Genomic DNA, 14,637 nt, shown 5'->3' with positions numbered 1-14,637 from the left:
CTCTAAAAATCAATGGAAAAAAATATCCTCGGTTGAGGATTCATTTAAAAAAATTATAGCTCCAGTGTAAACACATGTACCCAGGCCACTGACTAAATTTGCACACTTATCTCATCAAAGGGAGGATCATCGTCGACTTCTTTCCCAGCTCTCTCATAAAAAGTCAAGTGTATGACCTACTTCACCCCAAATCTTAGAGGACAGTTGTTTCAGGTAGCACAGCTGTCCAGACTTCCGTGCTTGTCTTACAAGTAGGAGAACGGGGGAGGGTTTGTAGATTTCTGGACGGCTTTTGCATTCTTTTAAAAGCAGAGGACCAGACCGAACTGGAGTGAAAACACGGGCAGGAGTTTCCGATTATCACATGATCACGGGAAGGTTGCCTGCTCACGTGTAAGAGCAAGAACCGCACGTCTACCGTTGTCCTTTGTGTCCAAAGGGGGTGTTACCGACCCAGGCCCCTCTGTGGACTGTTTGGTGTGGCTGGTTTCCTTTCCAGGAAAGGATGTGGACCCTCCCACGTACATGATAGTGGGAACAGGGTATTCGAGGAGCTGCGTTCCACGGCCGCCCTGGACGGTGCTGGAGCAGACAGGCCGAGCGGCTTCCGTTCTTCTGCTTTCGGTCGAGCCTTTTTTTACCGCAGGCCTTCCTGCTCTCCCTTCAGTCAGTGCCCGGAGCTGCTTTCCAGGATGCACTGCCCATATCTAATCAGCCTCAGAGAGCAATAAGGAAGCCCAATTAGAGAACCCTTTCACATGTGCCACGCAGTGCCAACCAGCACGCCCTCAGAATAGCTTCAGAGCCTCCTGACTGAGGCCAGCCCTGGCTTTCTGATCTCAGGTGACTCCAAGTTTTGGGGAAACCCTGAGATTTAAAAAAGAAAGGTGGAAACCCTATTATTGGGAGGTTTTGTGTGTGCCCAAGCCTTCCCACTTAAGAGAATAGCTGCTAAAATTACATTTGATCTAAAACTATAGCAACCACGCGTTTGTTATTTTTGGGGTCACATAAATGCGTAGGCCCATCTTTCTCTACGCGTCAACCCTGCAGTTGGTTGCCGACATGGACACAAAGACCCATCCAAGGGTCTTTGCAGCCATTTGGTGAGGTTTCAGGCCTTTAATGATTCATCTTTTTAAAAAAAATATATTTTATTGGTTTTTTACAGAGAGGAAGAGAGAGGGATAGAGAGTTAGAAACATTGATGAGAGAGAAACATCGATCAGCTGCCTCCTGCATACCTCCTACTGGGGATGTGCCTGCAACCAAGGTACATGTCCTTGACCGGAATCGAACCTGGGACCCTTGAGTCTGCAGGCCGACGCTCTATCCACCGAGCCAAGCTAATGATTCATCTTTAAGACATGATTTCAAAACCTATGTTAGAAGTTACTGTTGAATCTCAATGAATTTTGAATAAATTCATTTTAGTTCTCGGCATGTTTTTGAGTTTTTTCTTTAGTGTTGTTAATGAAAAAAAACATATGTATCTGAAAAGAAATGGCATCGACAGCATCTTTAATAATATATTTAATAATACCACCGTGCCAGCTTTTATAGTTAAGATCCCAGGCAGGCACTGCTCAGTTCTGAGAGACTGGAATTGTTCCACCCGGTAAAGCAAATATTTTATTTGACTTCTGTGGAAACTAAATACGAGTGCATGCTACCTTAGTCAGCTAGCCCATATTTCTGGTTAAAAAATAACCTCGTTGAAATGATGCCTGAAACATACGTAAGCCTGAGAGAAGCTGGTGGGATGTCCTCCTGTTAACTGCAGGGCGTGCGATCCAGTGTGAGGGGAAAGGTAGTGTTGACTCCACAGGATCTAGTGAGTGAGGGGTCCGGGACGGGGCGTGTCTGCCGGCCACTGTGACCTCGCCCTGCGGCTGCTGGGTCTGACTCCACGTTACTTGGAAACGGGACCCTTCGGGGTGTCGGGGTGTTGCTGCTGGAGATCAGGAGGTGGAGCGTGTTAGACCAGGGCGGGTTCTTTCGTCACATCACCCGACTGTTCCGAGTACCCATCCATCCCAGGAATCGAGTTTTTCCGGTTTGGCCGGTGAGGCCAGTACTATTCCTGGCCCGGCCTGGGCTGAGCGCTGCTCTGAAGGGCTCTCCGGTGGCTCTTTCCTGGCTTTGCCGGTGTCTGCACCTGCTCTGCTGATCGGTGTCTGCACCTGCTCTGCTGATCGGTGTCTGCACCTGCTCTGCTGATCGGTGCTCTTGAATGCTTGAGGGCAACTCCTGCAGGACCCCATCCTCTCTCCTCCCCGTCCTCTCTCCCCTCCCTGATCCTCTCTCCCCTCCCCATCTTCTCTCCTCCCCGTCCTCTCTCCCCTCCCTGATCCTCTCTCTCCTCCCCGTCCTCTCTCCCCTCCCCGTCCTCTCTCCTCCCTGATCCTCTCTCCCCTCCCTGATCCTCTCTCTCCTCCCCGTCCTCTCTCCCCTCCCCATCTTCTCTCCTCCCCGTCCTCTCTCCTCCCTGATCCTCTCTCCCCTCCCCGTCCTCTCTCCTCCCCGTCCTCTCTCCCCTCCCTGATCCTCTCTCCTCCCCATCCTCTCTCCCCTCCCCGTCCTCTCTCCTCCCTGACCCTCTCTCCTCCCCGTCCTCTCTCCCCTCCCCGTCCTCTCTCCTCCCCGTCCTCTCTCCCCTCCCCGATCCTCTCTCCTCCCCGTCCTCTCTCCCCTCCCTGATCCTCTCTCCTCCCCGTCCTCTCTCCCCTCCCTGATCCTCTCTCCTCCCCGTCCTCTCTCTCCTCCCCGTCCTCTCTCCCCTCCCTGGTCCTCACCTCTAGACCTCCAGCCGCCTTGGGCCCCCAGACTGTCCACTCCACCTCCTCACCCCAGGGCGCCTCCTCTGCCTGAAGCCTTCAAACCCTACCCAGGCAGTAAGCGGGCTCCTCCTGCTCCCTCCTCGCAGGTTGCTGTCCTTGCTGCTGATGTCCAGTATCTTGGGGACAATTAATTCCCATGTTTTGTCCAGGTTTTGGTTGTCCAGGAGCAGACTAATGTCAGATTAAGTCTTAAATTTAAATTAATCCTTCAGTTCAGCTTTCCAAAGCACAGGCTGGGAGTCTCTGATGATAGCACCTCCACGCGGATTGTTTCTCAGGGAGCAGGTCCCTGACTCGGCCTACCAGAACCGCGTGATTTCTCATCCCTCCATTTGTGAGCCTGTCGTGTTACCACCTTTTTATTACATTTAAAGCAGCTAAAGATTTCAATCCACACACTGTGCAGCTGCTCTCCCTCAAAGTGACGACCAACTCCCCCCACACCAGTTACCTCTACTCTCCCCTCCCTCCCAACAAATGGTGACGATATAATGAAACTGGTGAGGAGGCATTGTGAATGGAAAACAAACGGGAATTATATGTTAAAAACACATAAAACTTGTTCATCCCTTCGTTAAGAACCCCGCCTGTAGAATGCCAGGCACTGGACATAATCTAAGATACATAAAAAGCTGTATCTCCAACAATGTTCATCATGTTGCTAATTATAATGAAAAAAATGGGAAATAATCTTAATGTCAGTATAGGTGCCCAATACCCAAAATATATAAAGAGCTCCTACAACTCGACAGCAAAGAAATCCAAAACCCAAAACACTACCTGACCACCGAGTTTAAAACAGAGAGCAGGGGATCGGAACCGTCATTTCTCCAGAGAAGATACACAAATGGCCAATAAGCCGAAAAGAAAACAGGAAAAGATGCTCAGAAGTCACTGGGGAATGCAAATCCGAACCCCGGGAGACGCCCCCCCCCCCCCTGCTGTGGTTATAAACAACGCTGACCGTAACGAGAGAGCCGGGCTCTTGTGCGTGTCGGGCGCGGAAAAGGGCGCGGCGCCTGGACAGCTGGGCAGCCCCCCGCGTTTGAACCACTGGGACGCCGTAAGCGTCTATATAGACGCCAGCGTGGACCTTTTCACTGAAATTCAAAATACCGTGGCAGTTGACCGGTTAACAGATATTACCCACAGGACCTCGTAACCCCGCTTCTGGGAGCTCACCCCGGGAACCCAGCGGGGACTCAGACACCGGCACCCAAGGGTCAGAGCAGCGGTGCTCACAGCAGCCGGGAGGCGGCTACAACCCAACGCCCACCGCCAGGCGGTGAACCAGACGTGTCCCCCGCGCGCCGGAGTACGAGCCTCAGAGGGACGGCATTCGGGACGCCCTGCAGCGCGGAGGGACTCCGGCGACATTGTGCTAGGCCAGCGGTCGGCAAACTCATTGGTCAGCAGAGCCAAGTATCAACAGGACAACGACTGAAATTTCTTTTGAGAGCCACATTTTTTAAACTTAAACTTCTAACGCCACTTCTTCAACATAGACTCGCCCAGGCCGTGGTATTTTGTGGAAGAGCCACACTCAAGGGGCCAGAGCCGCATGTGGCTCGAGAGCCGCAGTTTGCCGACCACGGTGCTCAGGGGAGGGAGCGGGCACAGAAGGACCAGTGCCGCGGGGCCCGCTTATACGAGGCACCGAGCGCACTCATATTCACAGCGACGGAAAGCAGGATGGGGGCCTGGCCCGTGTGGCTCAGGAGTTGAGCGTCGACCTAGGAACCAGGAGGTCACAGTTCGATTCCCAGTCAGGGCACAGGCCTGGATTTCCGGCTCTGTCCCCAGTGGGGGGCGTGCAGGAGGCAGCCGATCGACTAGTCTCTCTCATCATTGATGTTTCTATCTCTCTCCCTCTCTCTTCCTCTCTGAAATCCATAAAAATATATATATTTTTTTTAAAAAGAAAGAAAGTAGGATGGGGTGCCCAGGGCCTGGGGCAGTTCCTGTTTGATGGGGAAGTTTCAGTTTGGGCTGACGTTGTGGAGATGGAGGGTGAAGGTTGCACAGCAGTGTGAATGTACTAATGCCACGAACGATGCACTTGAAAACGGTGCCATGGTAAACGCTACGTTACGCACGGGTAAATAAAACACACCTCTCACAGAGAGATGTGTGTGACCTAAGTGAGGGGCTCCTGTTTGGAAGGGGCCTGAGGCTGCTGCTCACCGTCCCTCCCCCTGCAGGCGTGACGCACGCGGCCATCTGGGCGGCCTGCATCTCCTACCTGAGCGCCGCGGTGCCCCCCGAGCTGCGCACGTCGGCGCAGGGCATCCTGCAGGGCCTGCACCTGGGCCTGGGGCGAGGCTGCGGGGCCATGATCGGAGGCGTGCTGGTCAACTACTTCGGTAAGAACGGCTTTCTTCCTCCCTTTCTCCTGGGGGAACACGTACGATTTTTCAGTGACCCCTCCGTGAACTCTGATTGCTCCTGAAGTCGGGCAGAGGCGGGCTCCGGGGCACAGTCCCTCCGGCTCTCGTGGGTCCTGACTGCCCACCCGTGTCGTGAGGGCGAGGGCAGCTGTCACCGGGCGCACCCCGACCACAGCCAGGGCGAGGCCACACCCGCCTCAGAGGCCAAGCGAGGCCTGAGCACAGGGCCGTGGTTCGCAGTCAGCGCCCCGGACGCCGCCGGGAACGTCCAGCGGAGAAACCCACCGTCGTTCGTCCACGCTGAGATTCGAACCGGGACACCCGCCTGTGCCGGCTCCTGTGTCTGCCCCGTCGGACGCCCCTCGGAAACGCCGGGCTGGGCCGGGATGAGGTCCTCTGCTCCGGGCCCCGCTGCTCAGGCCTGTGCGGGAGGGGGCCCAGGAAGGCCTGGGTTTGGCGCTGCCTGAGCTCCAGCCACATGAGCAGGGCGGCGCAGTCAGGTCGGCGTCCTCACGGCGGGGAGAGCACCAGGAGTTTGATGGTGAAGGCTCTCAGTCGTCATAAATGCAGTTTTAACATTTGGCCATGACAGGCCCGTGCCAGCACCTGGGCCCCCTGACACCCCCCTGGACCCCCCGACACCCCTCTGGGCCCCCTGACACCCCCCTGGGCCCCCTGACACCCCCCTGGGCCCCCTGACACCCCCCTGGGCCCCCTGACACCCCCCTGGACCCCCCGACACCCCTCTGGGCCCCCTGACACCCCCCTGGGCCCCCTGACACCCCCCTGGACCCCCCGACACCCCTCTGGGCCCCCTGACACCCCCCTGGACCCCCCGACACCCCCCTGGGCCCCCCGACACCCCCCTGGACCCCTCGACACCCCCCTGGGCCCCCTGACACCCCCCTGGACCCCCGATACCCCTCTGGGCCCCCTGACATCCTCCGGGCCCCCTGACAACCCCCTGACACCCCCTGGGCCCCCTGACATCCTCCGGGCCCCCTGACACCCCCCTGGGCCCCCTGACACCCCCCTGGGCCGCGTGTGTCCCACTCTATGACGCTGTGGCCATCTGCCGCCATCTGTTCATCCCACGCTCTGCTGCCTTGTCCTGAACTTGCGAGAACGCTGAGTTTTGGGGAAGGGCTGCCTGCCTTCCCTGGGGCTCCCCTAGAGCTCGGCTTGTTTCCACAGGGGCTGCTGCCACCTTCCGGGGAATCGGCATGGGCTGCCTGGTGATCCTCCTGCTCTTCGCCCTGATCCAGTGGCTGGCAGTGCCGGACGAGGAAGAAGGTAGACCTGCCCGCGCTTTCCTGGGGTCTACAGGGTGAAGCCACGGGGAACCCACACAGGCCCCGCGGAGCCCAGAGGTGGGGAGCGGCCGGGGACTGGGTTTCCCCGGTGCCCCCAGGGACTCCTGCAGACTGCGGGGCGGGGGCGGGGCGGGGCGGGGGGAGCCACCTACGTGCTGAAGAGAAGAGTGGTCCTTCGGGCGGCCGGGGTGCTGTTCTGTTTGTTGGAAGCCGTGGTTTCACGGTTCTCTCGTACTCTGAAGGTACGTAAAGTGTAAATCCAGTGGACGGACGGCTATACAGTAAGTGTGCTACTAGGGATAAGACGTACTGTTGATCTCCATGATTTCACCTTCCTTTGAAAAAAAGTCTCGAAACCCTCACTTTGAAGTTTTCCCTCAATTCGGTATGGCTTCATTAAGACTGTTACACAGAAAGACAGTTACAGCAGCTGTAATGTTTACATGAGAACAAATTTTCAACTTAAAAAAAAAATGTTTTTATTGATTTGGGAGAGGGAGAGAGAGACAGGAACATCAATGATGAGAATCACTGATGGGCTGCCTCCTGCACGCCCCCCACTGGGGATGGAGCCTGAAACCCCAGGCATGTGCCCTGACTGGGAATCGAACCCTGACCTCCTGGTTCATAGGTCGATGCTCAACCACTGAGCACACAAGCTGGGCAGTTTTCAACTTTTTTAAATCAACTTCTTTCCTTTTTCTTTAACGAAGGCCCCAGTACAGGAGACATTCCCGCTCAGCCTCAGGTCCGCTCCGGCCTCATCTCTGGGGTCCTCTCCTTGGAGTGGCGTTTGCCTCAGGCCCCTGAGGGGCCTCTGTTAGGAACGCCAGCTCGTTACAGAAACTCCGGGGCAGATCTCAATTTCAACAAGCTCTCCGGAAAGGGAGGCCAGTGCTGGGTCTTCTCCTGCTGTTCTTTCTGACCTTCTGCCTCCCGCCTCCCACCAGCCTGGGTCTCAGGCCTGCGTCGAGGCCGATGAAGGCAGCCGTCCCGGGCCTTTCCGTTTTGATGCTGACTTTAAGTGGGCAGGCCCGTGCGTGGGCCTGAGGCCCAGTGCTGAGCCCGGTGCCCACAGAGGTGACAGCTAAGGTGGACGAACGACATTTCGTAAACAAGCAGACGTTAGGTCGGTTAAGCCCTGCAAGAGACCCTGAAGATGAGCCTCACGCTCCTTTGCTCTTTGATGAAAATTACTCGGGAAGAAAGACCAGTACTAGCTGGTCCCCTCTGTCAATACGGGTGCCCGTAAGGGGTCAGCACCCAAAGTCCTCAAAGAACTCCCACAACGCGGCGGCGAGTCCGCCGAGCAGCAGCCCCGGGACACGGCGCTGAGGGCTGCCACCGCGCTGCGGGGTTGGGGGTCGCCCGCTTATGCCTGTGTGTGTTCAAGGACGTAGAAAACTCTGCACAATGACTCGAACGTCACTTTCTCTCCAGACAAGACCATGCTGGCGGAGAGGATTCCGGTTCCATCCAGTCCTGTCCCCATAGCAACCATCGACTTGGTACAGCAGCAGCCGGAGGACGTCCTGCCGCGCGTGGAGCCGCGCCTCCCGCCCAAGAAGACCAAGCACCAGGAGGAGCAGGAGGACGCCAGCAAGCCCGCCTGGGGCGTCAGCGCCTCCCCCTGGGTGACCTTCGTCTACGCCCTCTACCAGGTCAAAGAGATGATGCAGCTTGCCAGGGAGAGCCACGCCTCGGAGATCCAGCCTCTGCAGGTATACCGCGCCCCTCAGCCGCCTCCTCCCCTGCTGCCTCCTCCCCTGGGCAGGCCTCCTCCCTGGGCAGGCCTCCCTCCTCTGCCGGCCTCCTCCCTGGGCCGGCCTCCTCCCTGGGCAGGCCTCCCTCCTCTGCCGGCCTCCTCCCTGGGCCGGCCTCCTCCCTGGGCAGGCCTCCCTCCTCTGCCGGCCTCCTCCCCTGGGCAGGCTTCCCTCCCCTGGGCAGGCTTCCCTCCCCTGCCGGCCTCCTCCCTGGGCAGGCCTCCTCCCCTGCTGCCTCCCTCCCCTGGGCAGGCCTCTGTCAGCGGTGCGGCTGCGGGTTTGCGTTTGCGGGAGGCCTGCGGGTGGTCTCACTGCTGTGACAGGCGCGTGGCGGAGGTGTACGCCGTGTCCCAGAGGCGTGTGCCTGCTGAGCTGAAGCACGCCTTCTGGTTTTGTGTTAATTCCCAGCATCCATGGGTCTGCGGGTCCGAGATGCTGTGGGCGCGGCTGCGGCGCAGGCCCGGGGTGTCGGGGGAGCCGTGGTCACGCTGACCTCTGTGGCTGCGCGGACATGCACTCGGGGAAGGGTCGTTCTGCCGGGGCCTCCCGTGACGAGGAACAGGGGTGATGTTCTTGCCTGAGAGGCGTGGTCTCTCCAAGGGGAGTCGACCGCGGTCGGTAAAACTGGGGTAGCTGACGGCTCCAGCCCGCCTTTGGGGTGCTGAGTGTGCCGTGTGGGGCAGCCTGGCCGCGGCAATGAGCCCGCCTCCGTGTCGGCGCCTCCCTGCCTTTCGCTCGGCATGGCAGTCCCGGCAGCGGCGTGGGGAGCGTGGCTTCGGGGGGCACAGAGGAGAAGAAAAGGGCGAGGACTTAAAAAGGAAGAGCGACTGGGCAGCTTCCTTTTCAGAGATCGGAACCATCCTCATCACGCCCGTGAGCCAGCTCCCAGCGTCTCTGTAATCTAAACCAGACGCCTCGGCCCTGACGTGAGGCCGGGACGCGAGTGAGGCCGGGATGTGAGGCCGGGACGGGAGTGAGGCCGGGACGTGAGTGAGGCCGGGATGTGAGTGAGGCCGGGATGTGAGGCCGGGACGTGAGTGAGGCCGGGACGTGAGTGAGGCTGGGACGTGAGTGAGGCCGGGATGTGAGGCAGGGACGTGAGTGAGGCCGGGACGTGAGTGAGGCCGGGATGTGAGGCCGGGACGCGAGTGAGGCCGGGATGTGAGGCCGGGACGCGAGGCCGGAGGAAGGACGGCGTTGGCGGGAGGCCGTTTTCACTGCTTTGGCACTCACTCCTCATTCTCACCGGAGCGCCTGAGGCTGCAGGCCGTCCCGTCTGTGGCGTGTTCAGTTCCTGCAGTAAAAGCTGCTGGTCTGGCTCCGTCTTAGGAAGAAGCCATCACTAAGATGTCTTTCATTTTGGAATCAATCGCAGAAGTAAAGCTTTCTGTGGGCGCCCAGCATGTGAGGGGCAGCCTGGCTCAGGGAAAGCGTGTGGTCGGTTTAAGGCGCGTGGCCTGGTGGTAGAGCAGGAGCGTGGCCTGGCCGCGGCAGCGAGTGACCCCCCACTCCCGGGTGCTGTGCTGCGTGGGGTCTCCCCGCTCCTGGGTCACTGTGAGCGGCACTTCGGGACCCCCAGCGGGCAGGCCCCTCCCTGCAGGACCTTCCCTGCGTCTCGGGGGGAGGAGGGTCCTCTTCTGTGAGGCCAGCGGGCGCTCGGGTGAACTGCGGGGTCTCAGCAGGAGGCCCCGCCATCTGTGCGGACACAGCTGCACCCTGTAGTGGCGGGCGGGTGCAGTGACGGTCCTCTGCCCACGGCCGTCTGCTCACGGTGTTTGTATTTTTCATGCGGCTCTGGCAGTTGCACCCGGGAAGAGAGATGAAAGGTAAGCCCTTCTCTCCCCCCCACTCCTGCCCGCGTGTCCCCGGAGGCCTCCTGGATGGGAAGCGTGTGGAAAGGGTGCTGGGTGGCGTTGCTGGTGCCACAGCCGCCTCCCATTCTTCTCCTCCCAGGGGACCAGTGAGAACCGGGGAGACCCTCCCGCTGCTGGAGCCCGGCCCGGCCCGCGTGACATCCCCGCCAGCGCGCCCGGGAGCCAGCCGTCCCCGCCATCGCCATCAGCCGCATCCCCCACGCAGAGCAGCCCCGCCCAGCCCGGCTCCCGCCCGCGTGCCGAGGGGGGTGGGGGCGCGCAGGCCCTGCCCGCCGCTGGGGGCCCCTGAGGGCCCTGCCCACCTCCCCCTGCACGGAAAGGGCCTCGGCCGGACCGGGAGGCGCCCGAGCCCGGCACACGCCCCCCTTGAGCATCCGCGCCACCCGCTTCTGAGTACCTGCCCGTCAGCGCGGACACACACCTGGCAGCTACGGCGCATCGGCGGGAGCAGGCCCACCCCCTGACCCGCTGGAGTGGCGGGAGGAATGGGGCTCCCGGGCTCCCGTTCTGGGCGGGTGGGTGGGGGAGGGGGAGGCCGCAGTCACACCAAGTGGAGGGGGTTTCAGTGCACACGGAGGCGTGTCCCCCTCGTGGTTATCCCGGTTACTTGGCTCAGTGCACACGGAGGAGACCCCGCCTCGCTGTTTCTCTGAAGGAGCACCTTCAGCATTTGTACGACGGAGAATCCCGCGAGCAGGAACAGCCGCAGCGTCTGTACTTTTAGGAAAAGGAAGGAGGGTCCTCAGAAGCTGCCTCGGGGTCCCTCCGAGCTGGCAGGGACGTCTGTCGGCGAGGAACGCAGGACAGCAGCGAGTCCCCGAGCAGGGTGCCTCCCAGACACCCCGCTCCGTGTCCGGGCCGAGACCCGGGGAACTGGCCACGGAGAGGCCGCGGCGCCCGACCGCGCGTTACAGTTCAGGGATCCAGGCTCGGCGCGGCGGGCGGGTTTTTCTCAATCGCTGAACTCCAAGGGTTTCCTTGAGAAGCAGCACTATTTCCAAATAACAGTATACGATGTAAGTGCCTGGGCGGGGACCACGAGTAACATTACGTAACGGGAGGGTCTGCGCTTTGGGGGGGGACAGTCAGACACTGGACGTGGCTGCGGGGTGCTGCTGTGGACACACCGCTGCTGTGGGGGCCACGAGCTGGCGCCTGCCAGGCTCGCTGCTGCCAGGGAAGCCGAGGTCACGGGAAGCCGGGGAGCCGGGGAAAGGGGGCCGCTAGGGGAATGAGGGCCAGTCCCGCGTGGACAGTCGCTGTCGGGGAGCAGAGGGGGGAGGAAAGGGCCCCGTCACACGGGTCCGCGGTAGAGTAAGGGCGCTGCGTGACCTCTGCGTCCACCAAACTGCACCGGGGGGAAGGCATTCCACGCCTGGTGTCTGGCCCCACAAAACACAGCTTAACAGATGATAATAAGGGAAAGCAGTGGAGTTAAGCAAATAGTTACTTTTGCACTTGAACTGAGACGTACTGTACCGTAGGTTATCATGACGCATCGTAAGTGCCCTTTCCGAACCCGATGTATTTATTACGCTTATGTGACCACAGAATAAAGGCGCGTGCGGCGGGCGGCCTCGCCCGGGAGTGCACCGTGCGCGCTGACTGATCCGTGTCTCGTGTTTACGGTTCTGGTGTGTTCGCCGGAAAAGCCGCTGTTTGGGAAATGCAGTTGCTATGCCGAGATAAAAATAAATACCATCTTTAAACATTTCCTAAATGGTCACGATGGGCCACACCCACGGAAGTGCTTCCCCTGGAATGAGTCAGAGGGTCCCCGTCCCGGTCCCGCGGCCTGTGGGAGCCGTGGCCTCCGGCCGTGGAGCAGACGCCCGCCCCGTGGTCTGTGCGCTGTGCCGTCCTGTCCCCCAGGTGCCATTTAAAATTTTTTAAAATATATTTTATTGATTTTTTACAGAGAGGAAGGGAGAGGGAGAGTTAGAAACATCGATGAGGAGAAACATCGATCAGCTGCCTCCTGACACTCCCCACTGGGGATGTGCCCGCAACCAAGGTACATGACCAGAACCTGGGACCCTTCAGTCCGCAGGCCGACGCTCTATCACTGAGCCACACCGGTCAGGGCCCCAGGTGCCATGTAAAACAGATGGAAGTGAATTCACATTAACTGGGTTTGAGTAACCCCTCCGGAGACTTCCTGCGAATGCCCGGGGCCTCCCGCCCAGGTTGGTAATCGCCGCCTTCGTGACCGGCTTCAGACCGTTTCCTGATTGTGGGAGGGCGAACTGGCCACGGGGCGGCCGTGCGTGGCTGCAGACAGGTGAGCTGCTAACGGGTAGCCATCCTCGAAGCCTGAAGTGGAACAGACGCCTCTCAGGCACGGAGCTCCGTCCGCCCCGGAAAGCCCGACGGCTCACGGAGGCAGCTGTCACCGGCCACGTGCGCGGCCACCGGCTGGGGCTCCCCTCGGATTCGCACTCCCCGATGCGGACGGGGGCGCTGTGGGTGCTGGGCCGCTACCTCAGCAGTGTTTCTCGCAGCCCAGCTGGAGTGAAGCAGAGACTCCTGGGAAAGGGGAACCAGCCGGGCCAGCATGGATCCACCACTGAGCCACACCGGTCAGGGCAGTGAAAGGTTTTTAAAGAGAATTTAGAGAGAGGGGACCGCACCCACCGCCCTGCTGCCTGGTGTGCTGAGGAGGTGACTGGCTCTTCCCTGTCACTGCCCCGTTCACTAGGTCTCTGGGGCCCACACAGCTCAGATACGGGGTCACGGTCACAAAGCCAGGCGTCGAGCTCCAACCCGACGCCAGCAGGCAGGTGCCCCGGCCCCCCGCCCCCCAGGGTGCATGGAGGCCGCAGCTCCTTCATTCAGAACAAGCCAGAAAGCACCTGGCCTGAACCCTGCCTCGCGCCTGGACCGTCCGTGTGGCTGTTTCCACTCGGGAAACTGGCAGGCGCCGAGGAAGCCAGCACCTCCCGCTCAGCCTGTCGGCGGGAGAGGGTTTGTCAGAGAGAGCTCAGGTTGGAGGGACTGAAGGCCCGTGCCACGGGAGCCAGGAGGGGCGTGTACTGTGTGTCCTTGTTAGAAATATTTAATTTTTCTAACTTGCTTTACAAAAGTACTGTTTGTGGTGGATGCGGGGGGGCGGGGGGCGGTCCATCGCCCAGGGAGTTGAGAAGCACCGTGTGGACACCGTACGAGGCGCACGTGACCGGCAGGTGCACGGCACCCGCAGGCGCAGTTACCCCGGAACGGGTGCGCTGGGGGCCGCTTCCTCGACTGTTTTTAAAACCAACAAGGCAGCAGCCAGGGCCGGGCGCCGACACGGGGGCTCCCGTCCTGTGCCCACACTGCGGCTCCGAAGGGTCTTCAGCACCTTCTGCACCGCCGAGTCCCTCACCGCAACGTGGACGCGGCACCAGACGGGACAGACGTGACGAGGTTCGAACGAAGAGGCGCCCCGAGTGCCCAGGACGGAGCTGACGCCTCCCCTAAACCCCGACCCTCCCCCTCCGCTTCATCACTGCTTTTCTGGAAGATGGGCCAAAACTAAACAAACATCCCGCCCCAATTGTTTTTTTAAATGTATGTTTTTATTGATGTCAGAGAGGAAGGGAGAGGGAGAGAGAGACAGAAACATCAATGATGGGAGAGAATCGTGGATCGGCTGCCTCCTGCACGCCCCACACTGGGGATCGAGCCTGCAACCCGGGCATGTGCCCTGCCCAGGAATCGAACCTGGGACCCTTCAGGCCGCAGTCCGACGCTCTATCCACTGAGCCACACCAGCCAGGTTCCCCGCGGGAGGCACCTCCTAAGGTCTCTCCAGGTGAGCGCATCCTCATCCCTCATCTCTGGTGGCTCAGTAGGCCGCACCTTCAGGGATCAGAGCAAAAACATGCCGTTGCCGCAAGACAGCGAGGCTCCAGGGCCGCGGGAAGGCTGGGAGTGTCACACATCTCGGTACACAGCTCGCCGCCGAAGGGAGAACAAAGGATGGGAAAAGGCGCTCGGGGCCTGTGTCAAGGGAGGGGCGGTCGTGCCCACACACGGGTACCCTGTCACTTCGGCGAGGTTAGGCCCGGGGGTGGGGGTGCATCACGTGTTGTTTGATGACACTGACGTGAGTGACAGCAACCTTTTCCTTCCTGCTCACCAAGCAGGCTCTTACCGTGTCTGACCCCTGTAGGTTGCCTTCTGAGAGGGGATCTGCTGGTCCAATGGGTTCAACCGTCTATCCTCACGCGGTTACACGGCTGCTGGGGACGGTACCTGGGCAGACCACGTGGGCTGGCTGCTGTGAGCAAGGTCTTCTCCGGGGCAATGGCAAAGTGAGGGTCCCGGGTCACCGCCCAGGGGCACAGCCACCCGGTTAGCTCGCCAATGTCATACCCAGTGGGGTGGCTCGGGAGGCAGCCGGCTCCTGGCGTCGCCTAAACATACCTCTCGCTGCGGGCTTCTCCGGACCCCATGCCCAGCACGCCAGAACGCGCAGG

At 60.1% G+C, this 14,637-nt stretch overlaps 1 protein-coding gene across 2 annotated transcripts in view; it reads left to right on the top strand.

Moving 5' to 3' along the window:
* MFSD6 (major facilitator superfamily domain containing 6) overlaps window positions 1–10,538 on the top strand; it is a 33,487-nt gene extending 22,949 nt beyond the window's left edge. Inside the window, exons 4-8 of one of the 2 annotated variants that reach the window (XM_054722961.1) lie at window positions 5,042–5,203; window positions 6,422–6,520; window positions 7,981–8,261; window positions 10,105–10,129; window positions 10,257–10,337. In XM_054722961.1, the coding sequence (XP_054578936.1) occupies window positions 5,042–5,203; window positions 6,422–6,520; window positions 7,981–8,261; window positions 10,105–10,129; window positions 10,257–10,267 (578 nt within the window). In that variant the 3' untranslated portion in view covers window positions 10,268–10,337. Of the gene's footprint in view, window positions 1–5,041; window positions 5,204–6,421; window positions 6,521–7,980; window positions 8,262–10,104; window positions 10,130–10,256 lie in introns of both variants that reach the window. The other variant, XM_054722960.1, reaches the window with a different exon arrangement.
* The last annotated feature ends 4,099 nt before the right edge of the window (window positions 10,539–14,637 follow it).

Source organism: Eptesicus fuscus, chromosome 11 (genome assembly GCF_027574615.1).
Source record: "Eptesicus fuscus isolate TK198812 chromosome 11, DD_ASM_mEF_20220401, whole genome shotgun sequence".
NCBI lineage: Eukaryota > Metazoa > Chordata > Mammalia > Chiroptera > Vespertilionidae > Eptesicus > Eptesicus fuscus.
This window is presented reverse-complemented; position numbering and strand designations above follow the sequence as displayed.